This window comes from Agelaius tricolor, unplaced genomic scaffold, assembly GCF_023055355.1.
Source record: "Agelaius tricolor isolate 1412-34295 unplaced genomic scaffold, bAgeTri1.0.p SCAF_10, whole genome shotgun sequence".
Taxonomy (NCBI): domain Eukaryota; kingdom Metazoa; phylum Chordata; class Aves; order Passeriformes; family Icteridae; genus Agelaius; species Agelaius tricolor.
In genome coordinates, this window is record NW_027269270.1 from 22,972,635 (window position 1) to 22,987,876 (window position 15,242).

At 39.1% G+C, this 15,242-nt stretch overlaps 1 protein-coding gene across 1 annotated transcript in view; it reads right to left on the minus strand.

Moving 5' to 3' along the window:
• The window catches only part of CNTNAP5 (contactin associated protein family member 5), a 410,986-nt gene that overhangs the window by 184,583 nt on the left and 211,161 nt on the right, over positions 1–15,242 (minus strand). Inside the window, exon 4 of the mRNA XM_071435220.1 lies at positions 10,573–10,766. Within this exon, the coding sequence (XP_071291321.1) occupies positions 10,573–10,766 (194 nt within the window). The remainder of the gene's footprint in view (positions 1–10,572; positions 10,767–15,242) is intronic.

Below are 15,242 nucleotides of genomic sequence, written 5' to 3' on the forward strand. Positions count from 1 at the left end.
TCCAGAAGCTACTAGACATGACCTCCATGGCCATCAGATTTCAAAGAGTCAGTTTCTTAGAGAGTGACTGTCTTTCCCTTTTTTTGTGCATATTTTCATGAGTCCCACAGGTTCTGCAGATAGTGAGATAGCAAAGCACATCAGAATGTTTTCTCCTTGCTATAGTACCTACACTTGAGATTTGCTGCCAACAAGGAGTTGCTACCTGCAAATGTGTCCATCATGAGCTACGTGACTGCGATACAAATCACAACTACTTGAAATTTTTGAAATCTTTCTGTAGGGATAGCCCTGGCTTTGGCTGACTGAACTTTGTAATGGTTTGTTGGGTGTAATTTGTCAACACTAAGTGCTCTCTACAAAATTCAGCTGCACACTTCAGCTGTCTGCACTGACGTAATAAGAAACTTGGGTTTTAACTCTGGGATCTAACTCTGCTTGAGACATTACAAAACCGTTCTCAACACTAAAACCAAGAGTTTTGACGTCCCTTTCAGAGGAAAGAAAACCAAGAAAAGGCTGCACATTTCAGTCTAATAATCTCAAACCTTCTTAAGCATAAATCAGTCATGGATTTGGTAGTCTGCTTGTGAATTTGTAACAAGAAATAAGCAGAAGTTAGAAAGTGTAGATATTAGAATGCTCATGAATGATGAATACATTCCATGTATGTATGAATACATACATCTGGAACACAAATTAAAAGCAAGGAAAACTACCCATTGTGAAGACACATAATGAACAAAGTGACAGATGCTTGAACAATGATTCCACTGCAAAACAATGTAGAAGCCATGATGTGGAAATCTCTCCTAAATCTCTACAGAATAGTTTTTTTCCAGAGACTGCTTTATGGGAACAATACCGGTGTGTGCCCTCTTCCTTGGAGACAAAGTCTTTTCCCTGAAGTACTGTGTGATGCAAGGCAGTATTTGCAAGGTATCCTTCAAGAGCATGATCCTTAGTATCTGATCTCCAGACTAAAATCTCTCTCTATTAATTTACTGAGTAACAGATCACAGAAGGCTTCTCAGGAGACATGTTTTCAGTATTTTTCCTTTCCTAATCCTATTTAACTTTTTTTTTTAACTGAAGCCTAAATGAGAAAGCATCTGCCAAGCATATGGAATTTACAAGTATTACCATTAATGTATACTGCTAACATTAAGATTTTTCCACCAGGCACACACAAATTCTAACTGGCCTACAAACACTCTTGCTCTGAAGGACTCGGCAAGGAGAGATGAGTAACTGTGGACAGCTCTGTAGCGCAGCATGAGCATTTGTGCCCAGGGGAAAAAAGAGGTTCAGGTCTGACACAGAGGATGTAAAACACGCTCTAGATGTTTAAAAAGTCCCCCTGTGTCAGCAAACTGTATAATAGAAATACAAAATCTGGATCCAGAACGCAGACTGCAGTTTTCTTTTGATTATTCAAGTAAACTCCTGCCCTGTAATCTTAAGAATCTCAGTTTTCCCCCAAAGCACCCAGAGAAAAGATTTGAAAGCATCAGCCAAAATTGGCTATCATGCCAGTGCCAAAAGGACCTGCACCTCTTGGATCCATGGGGATTTATGGAAGGAGAGTGAATAGAATTGCTAGTCATTGCCATAATTACTTTAGTCTTTAAACAGTTCCCAAGCAAAAGGTGTAAATCTCTTTTGGATCTTTTGAATTTAATCCTAAATTAACTAAAACAAGTTTGATGCTTTCTTGACTTTCTATCAAGACAAAGACTGTCCTGAGGCAACCATGACATGGATTTTAAAATAGTAAGTCTAATTTCCAAATGGAAGTTATTGTAAATGAAATCATAACTTTTGCAAGCTGAACCTAAACTTGAAATACTCCAAGGCAAAATCTTTCCCTAATAATTTTCCACAAAGTCTAACAAACCTCATCTCGAGACAGCTAGAGAAGATTTGTCCATTCTTATCACTCATACGGGAGTCTCCATATTTAAAATTAAAATGTGGCTCACATTTAGTTTCTCTGAGCACAACAGCTGACTAGTTTTTATTTGTGTCAAATCTCATCTCTCCTTCAAGCTGTAAAGGTGTCTATATATGGAACCTCTCATCATTTTCCAGAACTCCATTTGTACTCTCAACTCTCAATATAGAAGAATATTTATTCCCTGAAGGCTAAAAGTCCTTCAAGTACTGCTATGTCAGGATTTACTCTTTACTTTGGTTTGCTGAAGTTTATTTTCATGTTTGATTACTAACCCCACAAATGTTAACTAACTCCTGTAGAGTAGGTGTAGGCAGCTCCCAAAAGTGTCAGAAATACATAAAAATCAGTTACATTAAATTTCAAAGGAACATGGACAGGCCTATTTATTCCACAGATAAATTTTATTCTTACTTATTTGCACCTCAAGGGATCTTCTAAGGACTTCTATCTTTCCCTATTCCCTGAGAAACAGCTTAGAGAGTAAAAAATACAATTGGTATAATAACCTTCAAGATTAATGATTATAAAGTGTTTTGAAAGTTCCCATGCACTAAAATTTGGGAGTCACTGAAAGATGTAAAATATGCACTACACATCTGGAAAGGCAATATATTAAAAGAGGTCCTTCATAACAAGAACAATAATGGAGTATTTTTTTAAATAGCAGTATTTTCACTAATTGTTCTTTGTTTTATAACTAGGGAAAATATCTAATAAAATATATATTAAATATTTATATTTTTTCTATAATAATCATTAGAGAAACAGTGTTCCCACACTTGGAATATCCCAGTACAGGCATGGACAGTTAAAAAATAATAAATCTCATAAAACTAATTTCTTAATGAAAATGAAAACAAATAATTTTAAAGTTCTTTATGCAAGATAAAAAGTCCCAGTCCCCTCTTCACCCTAAAAAAGTAAATCCATATTAGCTGAAATGACTAGGAGTTTGGGAGGAAGGAATTCTGCAAAGATCCTCTTTCCAGCATTGTAAAGATGATGTCACTACAGAATTTCTTGGTTTACATAAAAGCAAGAAAATATTACTTATCAGACAATTCTAATTGTGTGACTAGACCTTTTTTTTTTTTTTTTTACTATATAACAAGGTCACCTTGGCTTACACAACAGTTAAGAAAAAAAAAAGGCAAAAAAAAGGCATTGGCACCTGAGTTCATTCAAGGAAGAACATTTCATTATCCTTACAGTTTGGGGATTCCTGATGGGAAAGGGCCCCAGGGACAGAAGCAGGCTCCCAATCAGACCATAAAGGAGCAATGCAGCAGAATTTCCACACGACCAAATAGCCTAAGAAAATTAAAGTTTTAATAAATCAGGGTCCTCCCCATAAATCATCTGGACCTATCTGTTTTTCCATCTTCCCATTCCTGCAGCGCTACTATGCAAAGATCCAATCTTAGAGCTGAAAAAAAGTTTCTGTGAAAACAGCACTTTTTCAAGAAAGTACCTCAGGAACAGTTTGTAGGGGCCTCTCTGCAGCTGATGGGTGTCTAACAGCAGGAAACACTGGGTACATTGACCCAAGGTGGAATACAAATCTGCTAACCAAGGAGAAAAGAAGAGGATGAGCAGAAATGAAAGACCCTTGGTTTCTGCTGCTGCTGACTGCAGATGTAATCAAACTGTTCTTTATTCCATCTTAGATACTGAAGCTCTGGTCACTGACTACAGCTCTCTACCTCTCCATCTGTCTCTGTCTCCCCTCATCTCCATTCCTCTCCTTTCTCCTCTTCCCAATCAGTTTGCAAGTGTCTCTCATCACTAAACCTGGTGTCTACATAAGATCACACCCCTCTGCCAGTCCTGGAGGGGTTAGAAATTGTTTGTTCATTGCTTGCCTCTCTCTCTCATGTACCATTTCCACTAGCCACAAGCAATAGGTTTCTATTTCTCTGCTCATGAGCTCCTCACTACAGGATTAATCCAACATTTAGAAAGGGCTCAGAGCAAAATCAGTACAACCTTGTAACAGCCACTGAAGACCTGAACACTACAACTCAAACCAGTTTATTTATTTGGATTAATCTAATCTAAGAGTGAATCAGTAGAAGTGAAGTGACAGACTTTTTAGCAGCAGGAAATTTGTCTTATTTTACAGTACATAACAGTACAATAAGAGTACTCTTGTTAGTTGGTTCCCCACAAAAGAAATGGTTTTTCAGACAGCTAGAGCCACTCATTTGTTCCAAAAATGCACCAAACTGCAAAGAAACTCACTGAGCTCTGCAGGCATATGGATTACATAACTATTTGTTCCATATTTATTCAGAATTTTTAAAGGTGTCTATTTAAGCCTTCAAATGCCATGGAACATAATTTGCAAACAAAAATAATGAAACTTGGTCTACTGATATACAAGAGTTGCTGGCCAAACTCCACCATCTAAGAGGAAATTTCCCCTATTTTCCACATTCACCATCCTAGCATGCCACAAACAAGATTTTCTGTTTTAGCAGATGCCTGGAGGGGAAACAACAGCTTTCTGGCTGTGGCAGACAAAACTGCTGGAGATGCTTGGAAGACACTTATGTTTTGGGACCAGACATCACCAACCAGAGCCATGCCTACCACTCTTCCCATTCCAATCCATTAGGGCCAACCTTAGGGAGTCACACCCTATGGCTGCTAGCACAAAATTAGCAGAGATAAGATAACTGAGAATATCCAGGATCTAGGAATGAAGAATTAGAGAACATTTCTCAGCCTTCCTGTGTGAAATGGTTACAGAAAAGATGCATTTCAGGCAATTTGCAAAGGCATAAGACTGGGAAGTCAGTAACAACAGCACAAACTGTCAATAACCACGTTTCTTGCAATTTTTTCTGGGTCAGAGTGAATTACTGCCAAACACCATGCACAGAGAATTCCTGAGGACACTGCTGATGGATAACATGTTAATATCAGCATGAAATTATCCAGACTCCACCTTAATATTCCTTTACAGTTAACCAACAATAAAAGCACATTGTAAGGTCATGGAATTCATACAAAATTCAGTTAGCTTAAGGCTAACTCCAGCATCTCAACAGTAAAGAGTTATTTGAAATCTAAGTATATCCATTTTATTCAGACATAAATCCATACAGAGTGCACTTGACAAAAACAGATATACTGACAGTTTGAATTATCCTCCCAACAGAAGAACTGCCCTGGCAATACCAAGAAAGACAGATTTCCTGAGAATGTACTCAGGAGGCCACATTTGCGTCAGCTCAGTGTGTAAAACCAGAATTAGAAGCAAATTAGTAACATCCAAACACCATCTCAGAATCAAGCAGTCTTAAATCTGAACAGTCCTAATTACAACAAAGGGATAATGGTAGCCTCTTCAAAATCTGTAATAACATAGCAATGAAAACTTCTGGAAAACCTTGCTTCCCTGCAGCAAGAATGAATTGCTTTCTTCATTCCTACTTGAAAGTAGCAATTGGCTTTTTGTTTCTTCTTTTTCTTTTCTTACAGCAAAGGTGGAAAAGGAAATAATCCATAGATACTTACCGCTTAACACTTATTTGACTGGCAATAATTACAGTGCATAAAGGAGTTTAAATATATCTTAATATTAGTATAGGAGGAAGCATTATAACAAGACATGCAAAAACTCATTCTCTAACCCAAGCAAACAATGTGGGACTACTCATTGCTACATGTGGAAATTTGCTCTGGTCTTGCTTGGAGGGTGTTAGGACTAGGAGCTAAAAGATGCTTTAGAATAAATTAGCACAATTATAAATCTGACAAGAAGATTAATATTCTAACTATGTTCACAATAATTAACTCACCAAAACAGTTCCAGAGTCATTATCCAGCTAGGGTGGAATGGGAAAGTTTACAGCACCCCCGTAGATTTATAAGCCAATTAAGGGTGACCCTCCTCTAGACTTCATTAGAAAAGCCTCTGGTTCAGCAAAAGCTCACACGTGCAAGTAAGAAGTTTCCCAGTGAAAGGGAATGCAAGGGATCTTTATCACCTCTATTAAAACACTTTTCCTGCTCCCCTGGAAATTACACATTCCTAATGCATCCTCAGCCTCCTGCCAACCCTCCAGGCCTCACACAGCATCCTCACACCTGCAAGAAGCACGACACCACCAGGGCCACTGCTGTGGGAGGGGAGCTCTGCTTTATTCCCTGCATGACCAAGGGGTCATGGGCCAACACTAGAGGAGCACTTCAGATCTTCTGATGCAGCTCTGGGGTTGGGGCTCACAGCCCCTGTCCCACCCAGAGCCACCTTCTGCCTTCCACGTGCAGTGGACAGCAGCTTTATCAGAACGTTCACCAGCCAAGTGAGTTGATACCAGCTGGCCATTGCTAACCAGCTCACTCCTGCTCAATGTGCATGGGACTGCACGGAGGGTGAACTATCTCTGTGCCATCTCTGCCATTTTCCCTCTTCATTGCCTTTCTGCACAGATTCATTGTTCTAATATAAAAGCCTTCTCTGCCACTGTCAGAGGAGTCTGCCTTTATCTCCAATTCCACAAGCTCTCCTTCTTCTTTCAAAACTCTGTATAAAGAACATCTCTTTTCTCCTTTTGTTGAATGCATCTATGCCTGTTTCATCTCTTCCTTTGTGCCTTCCTGCATAATTGTGTTTTTCAGCTTTGTAAAGTATTTTTCAATATAGATAGCATAAAAATTGCAATCTAAAATGAAATAGCATTATATCACAACCCACACTTTTTTTCCCAGTAAAATACACAATTTGGACTGACTCAAGCTGCGATGTGTATGCAGGTAAAGCAAATGCTGAATTATTCAACACTTAAAAACACTGAAAAATCATTTACTTGTTGCAAGCAATAAGATTTATGTTTTATGTCTCCCAATCAATAGCTAGTGTGTCCACACATAGCTGATTTATCCATGTTGAAAATATAATTATAAGTCTAGTTTGCTCTGAACCAGAGAGTCCTTTTGTAACAAGATTATTTAAATACAAATGGGGTTGGAAAATTAGTTTTAAATGGCTAATCTGTCTTGTCTTCAACTCCAGCTGCAGAATTTACTAACATCATAAACACAGGCTGAGTGAAAACGTAAAAGGTTTTCTGATTCTCCCCGCGATCTGTGTATGCAGTCCTCATTAACAGGGAAGTTGATGGGAGCTGTATGCAAGCTGGGAGAGGAGGATAATAAGCCTTGTAATCTCTATAAAGAGAGGGAGACTTTTACTGGTGATATGTCATATATGCTGGTGTGCAAACATCTGTCTTATTGGCAGCCCAATAAAAAATTTATGTGCCCAGGTCTCCAGTGCACTGCAGAACATCTCTGCCATATGGGTGGACCAAACTTATACCCACAACAACTCCTCAGAGCATCAGACCACTTGCAGTAGGGACCATTAGACATTCTTGGGATCATTAAGAAAAGTTTCATCTGGACAGATTTACTTAGGGATAATTGAAGGCCCTGCTGCCTTCCTGCTGTTCCCACCACCTGTGGTCAATGGCCCCGTGATACGCAGCAGGGAAAAGCTGGGCCAGTGCATGCTCCTCCAAGAGAGCCCTGCAGTGTCACCAACTGGGAACACACCATGGCTTTCTCTCTGAATCATGCACATAGGCTGGGAGAAAATGCAGATCAAATCTGACTTGGCTTGAGTAGAAATTAAGGATTGGTAACTTGCCACCTCACCTGTGTTTCCTCTTCCTGACAGAGGGAACTACTGCCTTAAATCCCTCCTTGACAGACCATCCCACCCACCCCGAAAAAAAAAAAAAAGGAAAATGCTGTGTTTAGCTGTTAATTTTCTTCATACCAGTGTAATTGGTATGGGGATCTGGTTTGGGTTTATGCTGGAAACAGTCTTGATAACTGAGGGATGTTTTTATTCCTGTTGAGCAAAAAACACCACTGAACCAAAGCCAGCACAGATAGAGATTCCCAAGTCTGGAATTCCCACGCTTGTGACAGATTGGTACAGTGTACACTGCCACAGATTGTGACAGTGGAGGCTACACTGGGGGCAGCTTTCCCAGCCCTGTGAAATTGTCCACTACCTTAAGTCAAGGGCAAGGGTTCTTTCCTAGGGGTGTGCAATGCAGAACTTCCCTTACAGCTATTCAAGAGCCAGATGCTCAGGACAAGCACCATGTTGTGCTTGTCCTCATTTCATCCAAGGGTCTGAAAAAACCTTTAACATTCAGCTGGACAGCACACTTCTATGTTTCTTCTTAGTTAGAAAAAACCCTAAGGAAAGGATAGCTGCCAATAAAAGAGGAACACTGCATAATTTTAAATTATAATTCTATACATGCTTCTGAAAGCCTCTTTGGCTTTCCTCTTTGTGCTCTGAATGGCTCTCTAGACCTAATTTAATTCAGTGAAGAAAATCCAAAAGTGCCAGGAAAAAAAATTCAACTTTTTCTTTAGTTAGAATAAAAATTGTACAGAAGGAATTCTTGATCTTCATTAATTCCATGGGTAGGCATACAAGCTCCTAAGTGTTAATGAGACTTGCCAGTTCAGGTGGACTAAAGTGTCTAATGAAATGTCAAATGAGCCCACTTTGGAGTTACATTATCAGATATTTCCTCCAGGAAAGTTTGGTGAAGCATCCTAACAAACCCTTCAAGCCCTCTGGGAACACAGAGCAAATGGTTCTTCTGGACTGGAATTACATTACTGGCTCACTTGGTCAGTGTGACTCCTAGAACCTAAGGTAATGGGAAAATTATCCAAATCCTTTGTTTCCTTTTCCACACCCAAAGTCTATTTCATTTTTCCTCAATTATATAGAAATTTATGCTCTGTAGTCTATGGTGGTTTCCGTTAGAAACACGTACAAAAATTATCTCTCCAGAAAATAAGGATTCAGGTCTGCGGAGGCTTTGGAAGTTGCGTCAGTTTCTGCCCTGAATCAACTTCGTGCCTGATCACTCTAGTAAAACAAGAGAGCCCAAGTTGCTCATAAATCCTAATTCACTGTTAAATGCCTGCTAGGCTTGTTCTTATTCTCATGTGCAATATTAGGTGCCAGGTAAGAAACTCATAAATTGAATCCCTAGGGCGTTAAGATCTGTTGTGGTAAATTCTATTTGTTGTCTTTTCAAGTTTCCCTTTAAGAAGAAAAATTTAGAAAAGAAAAGGTGTTTCCAGAAAGAAAAGGACTGCAAAGTTTGACATGTAATAAAAAAATTAATTTGTCCTAATACAAAATTTTAACAAGCCACATAATATTTTCAGGCAAAGAAACACTTAATTGACACCAAGTATGTAAAAATTTCTCAGTATTTCAGATTCCCAGGGGTGGAAGTCAAGAGACAGATTAAATGAACGCTATATTCAGTCCAAATTCCACTGCTTTTAAATATATAGATATAAAATATATATATACATACAGTATATACCTATATATACACACACATATATATAATACATATACATATTTTATATATTTTTATACATATATGTAAGTATCAGAGCAAAGACAGCCTAACATAACATTTTAAGTGACAGGTGAAGCACTTGACAACTTTTATGACCATGGTAGGACCAAAGTTGCTGTTCTAAGGGAAGAAGGATTTCATTAGCTTTCCCTGAATCAAGCCATGATAAAGCAAAGTGATGATACAACGGATTTTAGATGCACAGAAGTTCACCTCCCTGTATATGCATCTCCACTGCCACCACACACTTGGGGAAAAATTAAGCAGCCCTTCTCCCCTCTTCCTGCTGTACCCCAGCTCCCACCACTCACAGTCATTATGTTCTGGAAGCAAAATCTGCTTTTGTGACACAGCCTTTAAGCATATTATTAACCAAAGACAAAACATAAGTGTACATGGTTACCCGTAACACACTCCCCTTTATTTTCATGAAGAATCTGTTTCTTTTAACACCACATATTTTCATGCTACCAGGGCTATTGATGCACAGAACTACACCACATAGCATGGGGAGAATCCCACCATTTTTCCCCATTCACTAGCAACTGACATTTTCTGTACAAAAACAAAAAAAGCTTGTAAACTTTTCCATCCACACCTGTGGTGCCACTGCTGCCCCCAAGCCCTCCTACCAACAGCACCTGGCACAGCCACACACAGAACCTGTGACACAGCAATGGTCAAGTCTGCATTAAAGTATTAGAAAAAGCCTTGATCACTTTTAGTGTGTCTCCTAAATCATCGCACAACCCATGCTGCATCTCCAGCCTTCTCCAGCTGAGGAGCAATTTACCACCCATCTTCCTCAGCATGATCTCTCTTGTTCTGGCCAAACACGTATAAGGCACTGAATTAATTTTCATCTTTCCTGGAGAAAGCACGGAGGTGATTAGCCCCATTTACCTTGGTGTGCCTGAATCAGAGCCAACCAGGCACAAAAGCACACAGGTCATTTTAAGTGCCCTGATCATCCTCATAGTCTGAAAAGCAATGTACTCCTGAGGGCCTAAACTTGTATTACACAGACAGTCGGTGACATGACCCATTTAGATCAAACACCCCGTGGAGTCGCTCAGGTCTGCTCTCACCACTGCAGCACTCCTCGGATGTGAAACCAGAGCTGCTTCTCCAAACACCCAAATGAGCCTGAACCAGAAAGCTCTGGGCCCAAAGGCCCTGGCAGTTCAGACCTACCCAGACGGCGTCGTCCTGTCTGTACTGCTTCCAGTTGCGGCCGGTGTCGCTGAACATGAGCGCGTAGGCGGTCACCCAGTCCGAGCTGCCGTACCTGCCCTGCGTGGCCACCGCCACGATCTCCACTCTGTCTCCCAGATCCACCTGCAGCCACTGCTGCTCATTGGACTGCAGCGGGGACCAGCCACCAGCTCCTGAAAGATTGGATGAGGAGAATTTAGATGACAATGACAGCACGAAAAAAAATTATGCTTGATAAAGAACCGTTAAATTATTTCAGGTCGTCAGAGAGGAGTCTACTTGAGCATGCGGCTGTTTTTTTATATTTTAGTATTAGGAAATACATTACATGAGGCATGCTTCCATCAGGTTATCTCCATTAACCTAAAGCTCATAAGGAACTTTGAATTTCTAAGACATTTAGAAGAAATTTATTATTTTTCAGCTGTACAAACATCAGTGAGGTTGGCACACACAAAAAAAAACCCCTGAAATATCGTATCTATTCCCTCCTTGCAGTTCTGGAATGTGAATTTGTAACTTGCAGTTTGCTTTGATATTTTCCTTTTTGCTGAGTTCTGAAAGAAATGCAAAGTGTTAGTTATTTTTATTTGAGCCCTATTAAGTATTTGAAAAAATTGTTTAATTACAGCTTATAAATGCATTTCAGATAATTTGTTGTAAAGCTAGAAACTATTTGATTGAACAACTAAAAGGACTGCCTTCACACTGGAAAGCAGGCTGTCTCTGACATGAGCTTCTAATTCACACTTGTCCTTTAAAAGTAAAGATTTGCACCATCCCTTGAATTCCTTCATTGGTTAAACAGGCTTGTGGTAACACCAAGCCAATGAAACAGAACTGCAACCACTGCTTGCATTTTACCACTTTGCTCACTACAATAAATGGAATGTTATGATTAAAAAGAAAACCATTCCAGACTGGAATATATTATTTTATGGTCTCCTGCTTTCTTTTACACCCTAAAATTACAGGCTATGTTTATTTTCCTTTAACTTGTTTCTCCTTGCACACATTTATTCTCTGCACACACCCGGTGTTTCATTCAGCCTCACCAATAAGCAACCAATGCAGCTATGAAGAACACAAGCCATCAACCAAGTAGCCAAGACAGCAAATTTTGAGGCTGCCACTGCTTCTGCCACCCAACACTCTTTTGTTTTGTCGTTATTAATGAAGTATGGAAAAGCACTCCAGTATGACTACAGTGAATACAATCACATTGGGAATAAAACTGAACATATCTGCCTCAAAGTTGCTGCATGAAAAGTTTATTGAAGTGAATAGAGTTGAAAGATTAATAAATGTGTTTTCTGTCAATGAACTCAATTTCAATAACTCTGCACTTCTACAAACATTTTTTTTTTCTGGATGGTATTGTACTTTCCAACCCACAACTGAAATCCCTTTGTCTAAGAGTAGGTGTTAGAACTGTCATTATTGACAATTTATTAATATAGGATTTATCTGAACTCCTGAAACAGAACCATATCTATTCCTCACCTGTATTGTTCCTGCTCCCCTGGATGACTCAGCCTCCATTCTTCTACAAGAACTCTCCAGGGAAAAGTTTGCAACCAAACCAACATATACTGCTTCTTAGTGCCATGATTTACCCTCTTCAATCACAACAGAAGTCTTCATCATCACTGATTATTTTACCTGCCTTAAATAGAATACTGTGTCCTATGAGTACACCACGAAACACTTAATGAGAATACTAGGAATTTCATCACTGATTTCTTCTTCAACTACTTTATAGCTAACTCCATACCTATATATAGCTTATATAACGCTTCCTCTTAAAAGTCCTAACAAGCTTAATTCCCACACCACCAATTTTTATTTTGATTTTTTAAGTGCCATATAGAAAGTTTGTTGTCTACCTTTAAAGTACAAACTACAGACTTGTATTCAAAGACAACAAACTACAGATTTCTCCTACACACAATTGTGACTATTGCACACAGGAACCAAGGGCAAGCTTCCTTTGGATTGTAATATCCAGTATCTAAAATAGACTGAACACAGTAGTTGCTGCCTTTTTTTTTTTTTTTTTTTCCCAGTTTTATTCCAGGAACTGATATAAAATCTGCTTCAGAAGTTCTGGCAAAGTTGTTCCATTCATGACTCAAAAGAGCCTACTCTAGATGTTTTCAGCAGATATTAAAAGAAAGTTGGCATTTTCATCTTTCCTTCATTCAACATAGAGAATGACAACTAGATGAAAGAAAATAACATATAACAAAAATATTTGGTGAGTTTTCCATTAAAAACACAAAAACTTTGCTTTCTATGTTCTAGTTTATAGAAAAATTCTTAAGCCAAGCCTGTTATCACAGATGCTTCCCAGCAGTATGTCAAACATCATAACTAAATATCTACTTTATGCTTTCTCCCTTCTGCTGCTAGAAGTGGCAGGAATGTGATATGCTTTCAACAAAAGTGTTTGGCTTTACTGTGCACTGCTATTTTCCAGCTTGAGCACAACACCACAGGCTTCTAATTTCGAAGTCAAACAAATGATACAGACTGAACAGAAATTTGGGAGATCTGTGCTGAGCTTGAGCCCTAAAATCATAGATTGCATGGTATCACTGAACTGCATCTCTCTTTACATAAAGCACATTTATCTGCTGGGAATGTCACTCTTTAGATGCAAGCACTGCAGACACAGCACTGCCACCTGCTCGTAGCATCACCTCTCCAAAGCTGGTCCTCCAAGAAAGATCAGTTACAGGCCATGCCTTCACAGAACAGAAGCTGCTTCATAATTTTTTTTTTCCTGTGGAGAAGCAAGCCCACTGTGTTTCCCCTCTCCCAAACGCTCCACCATTACCATTTCCACAGGTGGACAGTAATACTGCTGCTGGTAAGAATGGCAGCTAAAATCCCAGCAACAGCAAAGCTGCATTGGCTGCATGACTGAGGGCTGAACTGAAGCTTTTCCCACTGGGCCTCTCTCAATTCTGCTAATAAGGCATCATGTAGCTTCTGCTTGCTTCTGTGGTTATCCCAAATCCTCACCAAATACTGCTGTGAGTGCCAAAAATCAATAGATGTTCTTTTTCCTCCACATTTACTCTGTCATACAGAGCAGGTGGCACAAAGGATACTGGCACTTTTTCCAGCAGAGTCTGTGTCTGCACACTTCTTTTATGCACATCGTTCCCAATCGTGTGTCAACAACCCATCCTGTACTTTTTTTAGTAAGTACCAAAAAAGCACAACCAAAGCAGAGCAACTATTTAGAGCCCTTTGCTCCTCTACCCACCTTGATGCTTGCCCTGTGGACTGTTTGCCAGCACAGGCCCGAGACAAAGGACAAGAAGGCTCTAATGGACAACAACACAGGCTACTGAAGACACAACTTACAGGACATCAAGTCCTCTGAACAGATTCAAGCATAACCCAACGTCTTTTTCCTGCAATTGGGCACAAACATATTGAAGAGGACTATATCAATTTTTTTAATTGTGGCATAAACACAAACCAGACAAAAATTTGGCTTTGATTATGCCCTTCAGATCTGCACACATGTTTTAGGTGTGTTAAGATGTTACATTGAAAACGAGAGACAGGAACCTCAATATTTCCCCTTTCTGCACACCAGTTCCCACTGGCATTAACAGGATTCTGCATATTGTGCTACACCATCATTCCTCACAGCTCACACATTTCACATCTTCTGGGGATCATTTCAAAGGAGGCATTCAACATGGTATGGTATGGGGAAAATACCCCAGCAGAGAAACAATACCACAGGAATCTGACATATTATTCATATTCTCCATGGCAACAAATCATAATGTTAGAAATATGTGGAGAGCAAGGATCTGATGGTTTCTCAGTTGGAGACCCATATGACTCCAAGAAATATGATCAAATACTTTTGTTTCTTTTTCAGACTGTTTGTACATTTTGCCATAGTTGTTTCAAAAATTGCATTTAAGCCCAGTGTTACACAGTCAATGCTTTTTGATGTTCCCCACAGCTGCTCAGGATGCCCATACTTATTTGTAGTTGATTATTACAAAGCAAAGGGAATTATTATTTCCACCCTACCTGCCTTAAAAACAGCTCAAATGGCTTTATATACAGTATATATTACTAAAAACTCCTGGACTTCCCACTGCAACTAAGTGCTTCCCTGCTGCAGAATTTTACTTTAATGCCCAGATCAAACACTTTCTGGCCATAAAATAAATTCTTTTCTATACTATATATGCTTTATTTTCTCATACATAATTGCATATACTGACTACTCAGGCTGAGAGCTAATAGGAACTGAAAAATCTTAGGTGATACAGTCATACTGTAGCAATTTGCTTATTATTTTTCATTATTTATTTACTGTATACAAAGAAGCTGATAAATCCCTCTTGTGGGAAAATAATATATTTCATACCTCAGAATCTTATTTATCAGAATTATACTAGCTCTTTAGCATTACCAGTACAGATTTATCAGCATCTTAATTAAGTATTTTCAGCTGTTCACACAAAGCTTTACTCATGGGTACTTTGTGTGTTTGTTTTTCTAAATGGCATATTCCACTACTGCAGGCCTTTTTTTTTTTTAAACAGCCTTTTACTTATTGTTTGTTATCTATTACTGAATAAGCTTGATGAATTAGAACTTTCTGTCAA